Source organism: Parasteatoda tepidariorum, chromosome X2 (assembly GCF_043381705.1).
Source record: "Parasteatoda tepidariorum isolate YZ-2023 chromosome X2, CAS_Ptep_4.0, whole genome shotgun sequence".
NCBI classification, from domain to species: Eukaryota; Metazoa; Arthropoda; class Arachnida; order Araneae; family Theridiidae; genus Parasteatoda; species Parasteatoda tepidariorum.
Genome location: NC_092215.1, coordinates 17,902,946 through 17,911,093, shown reverse-complemented (window position 1 = coordinate 17,911,093; position 8,148 = coordinate 17,902,946). Strand labels below are relative to the sequence as shown.

The 8,148-nt window shown below is 30.8% G+C and overlaps 1 protein-coding gene across 2 annotated transcripts in view; it reads right to left on the bottom strand.

The window, feature by feature from the left end:
* LOC107443858 (myosin regulatory light chain 12A) overlaps nt 1-7,823 on the bottom strand; it is a 19,161-nt gene extending 11,338 nt beyond the window's left edge. For both annotated transcript variants that reach the window (XM_043042055.2, XM_071188188.1), the window contains exons 1-3: nt 7,716-7,823; nt 2,518-2,760; nt 155-230 (exon numbers count right to left, since the gene is read on the bottom strand). In XM_043042055.2, coding sequence (XP_042897989.1) covers nt 155-230; nt 2,518-2,760; nt 7,716-7,718 — 322 coding nt within the window. In that variant the 5' untranslated portion in view covers nt 7,719-7,823. The remainder of the gene's footprint in view (nt 1-154; nt 231-2,517; nt 2,761-7,715) is intronic.
* Between the last annotated feature and the right edge of the window lie 325 nt (nt 7,824-8,148).

The window sequence follows — 8,148 nt, the reverse complement described above, 5'->3', positions numbered from 1 at the left end:
TATATAAATATATATATATATATATGTATATATGTAAGTTGGAACCATTTAGAAAAGAGAAAAAACAAGATAAAGTTTTTTTTAAAAAAAAACGCATCTATTGGAATATTTTTAGTGGACAATATATTGAATTACGTTCACGCTGAATACATACCCAATAGTTCGAAGGTAAGCTTCAAATCATGTTTCGAAATAAATCCGTCCTTATCTTGATCAATAAGTTGAAATGCCTGCAAATATACGTTTAATAATTACTTTGTAGATGTATTTAAATATTTTATGATAAAATATAAATAAGCTACAAAAACACTGCATTGAAAAACTTTTAAAAGAAGGAAGTCCAATTTTAAAATAGCAAATCTACTAATTAGTAGTTAATTCATTAGTAAATCAGCTTTTAGAAACACTTGATAGTTTAGCATTATTAACATATTTATTTGCGGAAGGCACAAAAACATACCTTCAGGCGGTGAGGGGGGGAATAATTATATAAAAAAAAGCGATAAGACATTTACTTTTAAATTAAATTGGCAGTTAAAATTTTAAGAAATGCATAATTTTCAACAAAAACAAGCAAAAAAAGAATATTCCCACAACAACTCGTTGTGGGCCGGGGGTCATAGAGGTTAAGACTCCACAATTTCAAGACCAACGGCATGTTTGTGGCAATGTGGTCAACACTGAGCACAGGCATCACCTCCTACATCAGAAAGTTTTCTCGTGGGTTTTTTATGTGTAGTATGTGCAGACTATTTAGAAAGTGAACCAGTTTCGCACATGAACCCAAATTCTACTTTAAAAATACTCATATGTGGTAGTTATCTTAGCATCAGCCCCACGAGGGGTTCTAATTCGTCTGAGTGATTTTTAATGTACTTGAGAGAAATTTATCATATATATTTGAGAATTGAATCTGTAGTGGTTGACTAGTAAATAAGACAAACCAATCATATTCATAAATTTTTAGGCATATATTTGCTACCATTTTCTTATTTTTACTAGATTCTGCATTAAATGACTCTTTCGCAAAACTGATTTATTTTCTTAGGGGTATATACTATATAACTCTTTATAACTGCTTGACTCTTTATAATTGAATGCACAATATAACTCCACTTCACTTGAACGGGACCAAACTTGAACGCATTTGCATGCGTTAGCCACTTTTAAGTACTCAGACTTCATTCTTGTCTTATTAAATTTGACTTAAAATTATTTTTACTATCGTTAACGTTTATGCAATTTTAACGGACATATTGAAGATCCACTACACATCGTTACGTTCTTCGAAAATTGGGCTAAACGCAAATGAAAAATCTACTTATAATATCAATTCATATTTCATTTTCTTGCTTTAAATTGTAACTGGGAAAGTCAAGCTTACCAGTCATGGACCTTTCGTTAGGCAAGAGAATACCTCAACAGTGAAAGTATCTCCTAGCTTAGGACCACCGATTGCTGAAGGGCAAAAATTATTTGAGAGGCACGTCTACAATTTAGACGTAGATCTGGCCGGGATAGCCTGGTTAGTAGGGTATTGAGCCAATGACTAAGAAGTCGTGAGTTCAACCCCTACCGGACGAAGACAAAACTGATGATTGATGCACGCTAAATCTAGCGGGGTTACAAAGTCCTCCAAGTTTCCATGACAAATCAAAACCTCTGGGGGTACTGGGTGGAAGATTGATCGCGCTCTGGGTCATGAGAAAATTACAGTCTATGAATCATTTTTTGTGAGAATGTGTCCTCCCTGTAAAAAGGGCTGTGACGTCTGTGTGGGACAGAAGTCAAATTCTTGACCATAGATGACGCCATTGGCATAAGACAACAACAACAACAGACGTAGATCTGAAGGGGACGGAAATTTTCTTCTGATTCATGTACCCATGATGACTGGCTATAGGAGTTTTGATTCCACAGATTTTGGGAACACGCATAATGCATGTATTTGTTTGGTCTAAAAGACTACGAAGCGATTGAATCCCGGTTCCTCCGAGGCGATATCCAGTGCTCTAACCACAGAAGTTTTAAGTGCCACTATTGAGTTCATTACTACTTCTAAGTAAAAGCTTCTTTTAAGAGCTTAAAAGTTGGCAGGTATAGCTTAAATGTGTTGATGTTTCATCTTAAATATTATTTCTTAATAATTTTAATTCCTTATCCAGTAATATCACATTTATATTAAATCCTTAATCCCTATTAAAATATTTAACTACTAAACGTTAACTACTAAAATATTAACTATTTAACTACTAAACATTAAAATATTTTTTATAATGATTAATTTTCGTAACAATTTAAAAGTAGCATTTAATAATAAAAAACTTTTTAAAAAATTTTGAAGGTTGAATGAATATAAATGATTAAGTGAGGCTTTTAACTTGTTTTCCATCCCATAAAAATTCCAAAAAAATAATAATAAATAAGTCTAAAGAGTAGATCTTAATCGCATGAAAAAGTGAAAAATGCTTTTCAGACATCTTTTAAAAATAAAAAAAAATTATTCCAGGAAGATACCTCTTTGAATTCTTGCACCTTCCTTTGCGTAAACATCGCAAAAATATTCGAACCACATCTTTGAGCTTTTCTTTTTGTGGATGCTTTTTTTTCTGGTACTGGAACTGGAACTTGAATCTCTGGAGGAGGAGGTTCTTGTGGTGCTTCTTCCTCTTGAACTACGTTTTCTCCTTCTTGAGTAGCATCAGCATCTTGAGTCTTCTTTTTGCTCTTCTTCTTCTTTTCCTTTTTTTCTTCGTCACCCTAATGATTAATGTGAAAGTATAAACAAACTTTTAAAAAAAATGAAAGCGTAAACATTTGATCTATGATTCATTTTTTATATATATGCATATATAAACAGAATTCTTTTTTGAATCTGATTTTTTTTCTTTCTTTTAATATCAAATCGGATCGGAGATATTCAAATCGTCTTTTTTTCATAAGTTGCCAAATAAGATTCACTACAAAATTATAATGAAAAAAAAAATTTTTCCTCCCATACGCACCATAAAAGAATTACTTTAATTATTTATATATTACACAGTTTTCAGCAATTTTTTTTGCAAATTTTGAAGCAAAATTTTAGTAATTTATTTTAAATTACTAAAAAAAAATTTTTCATTTTATTGAATATTCTTAAAATTATTGCAAATAAGAGTAAGACAAAAAAAATAGGTTTTTATAAAAATGTTTATGTCCCCACAAATATTTAAGTAAGGCTTACAAAATTTTTTGCATTATTGCACATAATGACCAAAATTATTGTTACAAGTTATAAATTTATTACTACATATTTTGGCATAGGGTGTTCAAAAACACTATTTCCCATTTGTAATTTATTGTTGGTCCCTCAAACCTCTAAAAGTCTTGAACTTCATTGATATGTATGAGAAATCGCATGATCTGGAGTTATAAAATTATTCTTTAAGTATATCTTGAGAAATATTTAAGAAAAAAACATTTTAGTAATAGAAGTGTTTCAAGTGTTCAAGTGTTGTAAAATAGTAATTTACATTTTCACTTTTTCTATTTAACACAGTACCTTATAGCTACAGAGAATAAATAAGGTATACTTATTTATACCTCACTTATTTCAACTGAGCCAGCTTTTTAAGTAAGATATTAGTATAAATGTATGCCTTTAGCAAGTATTGCTGCATACTAAGATATCTCAATTTCTTTAATTTTTTTTTTCCTTTTTATCCTAAATCATGATGAACTTATCACATGAATTGATAATTCAATAAGGAAATGTAAAAGACCCCATCGGGATTTAAAAGCCTATCTCAGACTATGACTACGATATTGCTTCAATAATTAATATGAACTTTGCAACTCCTAGAAAAATATTTTCCCCAAAACAGAAAAATGGTTGCATCCGTACATTTTTATGAGTTACGATAAATTAAAACAAAGAAAAAAAATAGTGCTCGGTGCCTTTTTAAAGCCTAAGTTTTAATTAACGGAACCGCCAACTTTCAGTGCCTTTGGGGGAAATTTCTTAAACTAAGCTTATGTTTTAATGTATGATTTTTTATTTTGTAAATTTGATTTTAATTAATTTCTCACACCATTATATGTAAATGGTTCAAAATATTCTTGTGAAAGCGCTACTGTGTTCCTGTTGACACATGCAAAATTAACACTTGTTCAGAAAGTTTTAATTTTCAATTGTCTACCACTCTTTAAAATATTTTGTCAAATGTCTAGCAGTTGACAGTCGTTAAGACATTTTTTTTTTTTAATTTGAAAATTGTGGTCGAGCATTAACAATTACAGCCTACAGTCATATTTATACAGCCTCCATAACATTACACAGTCTCCTCCCGTTATTGAGGAACAAGTTTTGAAGGAAATTAAAAAAAAATTCATCGCATGTAGCATAGAAGAATCAAATAAGAGCATTATAAATTGCAATACAACTTAACTCTGTGTTATATTTAAAGCTTTTCGATGTCATGAAAAAATTGTTTTTTTTTTTTAATAGATTAAGAAAAACTACAAAAATTCATTTAGAAAACAGCTGCTATTATGATCTTTTCACAGCAGTATTTAATTTATTCATTATTTTTCGAAAAAGTAGAGAAAGCACCACAGTAATTCCATAATTAGCATTTTCAATAGAGTCTCGTTAACGTGAATTTCTTTTAACGTGAACTAATTTCCAATTCCAGGTCAAATTGTAAACGGATATAATACTTGCATACTGATATAATATTTTTAAATATTTTTAACGTGAATGATCTTTTAAAATGAACTCGAATTTCCTTATCCTTGGAAAAAATTCTATTTTTAAAATGAACGGAGCATTTATTTTCCTTCTGATAGGTCAGAAAACTGATCATTCAATTCATTTGAATGCTTTGTTATAGTGTTGATAAGGATATTAATTAAACCACCCCATCCTATAAAGGGTATACGGAAAAAATAAGACTTGTCACCACAACAGATCCCCCCCCCAAAAAAAAAGATGCAGATTCGTCACCGACAATGCTGTCGAGAGGGCCGGTGAAGCCCCCCTCCCCTGGGACATTAATTTAAAATTCAATAAAATACAAAGAAGCATACAGGTGACCGGCGACAGTAAACAGCTCGAAATTTAAAAAATTAAAATCAAAATAAAATATCGTTATAATTGTCAAAGCAGGGGGCAATCCTGACTGCAAGGGGACTCTAACCCATGATCTGTCTACCACTGAGAATATTTTACGTCAGCGCTGCTTGGCGCAAGCACGAGACGGAAATCGTATCGACCAGTCATCGCTGGTATTCGAACCCAGTTCACCTCCTTGAAAGGCGAACGTTCTTTCCCCTAAGCCATCACAGCTCACTCCTTATAGTTAGTTACTTTTAAATATTTTTTTATTTACTTCTACAGAATTATAAAAATATTTTTAAAAATTTTTAAAAAAAATAGAGCACTAAAAGTAAGTACACGTTTTGAATTTCTCCAGGAGTATAATTTTTTCCCCTCCTTTATAAATTTACTTTATTTTTGAATATAATTTGTTGCATTTATTATAAGATGCATAGAAGTTTTTAATTTAACATGAAGCGCAAAATAAAAACATTTACCGAGAAGAAATATATATTAATTTACATTTCATATTCATAATAGAAATTTAAGATAAGAAAATACAAATAGATAACAGAAACAGATAATAGAAAATGTCTGTAGGTACGATTTTTATCAAAAGAATTCTTGTACTGATAGCGCGAACTATTTTTATGACGAACAAATTTCAAAATCTAAGTCAAACTTTTTTCAAATTCGAGTCGTCCACAAATAATGTCACGTAATTTTTAAATATATTTTTGAGCCTCCTCTCTCCGTTGTCACACTTCATCATACCCTCTTTCTCCCTCTTGTCACATGTCATAATATATTTTACTCTGTCTAACATAAACTCTCAGTTCAGAATCCCCACACCTGAATTAGATAAGATTGAGTACTTTTTATACCGGCGTTGAACAGCCGACCCAATTCTAAGTTTGCTACTATCAGTGCTCAACTTCATAGCCTTTTAATTTAAACATAACCCGGAAGACAAGGAAACTCCTTTATCGAGCATTGAGACAAACTAGCCTTCATGGAGGACTTTTAGATTGAACTAATCCCCCGTCACGTTACATGGAAAAGAAAACCACAAAACCTCTCACTGTTAACTCGACGGTAAGGGGATTCCAACCCATGATATTTCATGTCAGCATGGTGGTCGGTGCGAGCCAGGAGCAAAATCCATATCAACCAGAAACCACTGGGATTCGTAACTGCAGCCTCCTTATTGGGAGGCGAACGCTCTATCCCTGGTGTGATCTCCTCTATATTATCAACTAGTACTAGTATAAATGCAACGAGAACTCCCCAAGGAAATTTAATAACATTTTTTTCACTTTAGGAACATAAAATAGTGCTTTAAATTGCCATCAGTGAATAAGGGACTGAAAAAATTAATTTTTAGTTAAACACTCAAATTTAATTTCAGTAAAAGTTCATTGATAGTAAGAACTTCAGAAAACCTCCTAACTTCCCTTTTTTAGTGGTAACAAAACTTAAACCTGAATATTTTGCATAGCAGCTAACTTACACGGAAGAGGTTTTAGGAAGTTTTTAGCAAGCATAATAAAAGCTAAGATATTGAGCGTTTTCCTTGAGAGACAGTTTCAATGAAAGAATTGTCAAAAATAATGAAATTTATCCACTCATAATTACTGATAAGGATACAGCGCATATTTACTGATAGGGATAAAAATACACATATACAATAGTAATACATGCACAATCGCTTTATAATTCCAATCATTTGCGTGTGTTGCATAACTTTATATTCCCTGTAAGTTAGATTCAATTTGCATAATTCCTTCATGATGATGTAATTTTCACTAACATAAAAGTATATATATGTACTTCTACTTTTTACATCATTGCAAGATTTGTGTTTGGGCATTAATAGTAAATTGTTTAATAAAATAGGAGGATGACATACTAGAAGTAAAGTAACTCTCAGGAAACAATATTATGGAAGTGTGTGTTGTGAAAATGTCACCTCTTGAAAAATTGAGCTCTATCACATATCGCCCTTCAATATCTTATCCTTTATTGTTCTTCGACAATTTAACAATATTTCATATCTGTCAGTGCTTACTTTTTCCGAGAATGATTTTTATTAAATTAACGATTAAATTACAATTGCAGGCTAGAAAAAAAAAATTTTTTTTTGAATTATATATTTTGTGCGTGCCTTTAAAAATTTAAAACATAGTAGTAACGTTAAGACAAAAAATTTCGTTTTATAGTATTCGTAACAACAAAATTATTTCATCATTTCTAAACGAGAAATCCTGTTTTTCTAACAAATTTCTACTCGAGTTTACTTCCACTAGAAAAACGTGTTTCGCCGAAAAAGTATTGTGCTTAAAAAACTATTACTACTAAAAAACATAGTAGTAATGCTAAGACAAAAAATTTTGTTTTATAGAATTCGTAACAACAAAAATATTTTATCACTTCCAAACTAGAAATCCTGTTTTTCTAACAAATTTCTACTCGAGTTTACTTCCACTAGAAAAAAGTATTTCGTCAAAACCACAATTTTTGAAGAGTATGAATTTTCCTAATTTAAAGTTATTACTTAAAAATTAATACGAAAAATCCTTACTGTATTAATAACATGGAACAATTTTAAAATCACTATCAATAATAGAATAATACTTACCATAATAGAGAGCTAGAAAGATAGGAGCACACACTAAATTAAATTTAATCCAAATGCATAAAGTAGAAATGGCAGCTACCGTTTGAAACCTTAAATAGATATTCCCTCATTAATTGGGACGTTTTTTTTTTAATGTAACTTCCGTTTCGTGTAAACTCACCTAAATTTGGAAACCTGTGGGCTGAGGCTTCAAATGACAACTACAGAAATTAAAAATAAAAATCTTATTTTGTTTACATTATACCACAAATAAGCGCTCAGTAAGAGAAGGGCGAGCACCTTTTTTTCTTAATTAATGAAGATCTCTGAGTTAAATTCTCAGGTAAAAGAGCCAAATATTTTTATCATAAAAATAAGTCTTTTAAAATTACTTCTGTCGGTGAAAGTTGAGACTTCACGTGAATGAAAAAGCTTGTTTCAAAAATAATTAAAT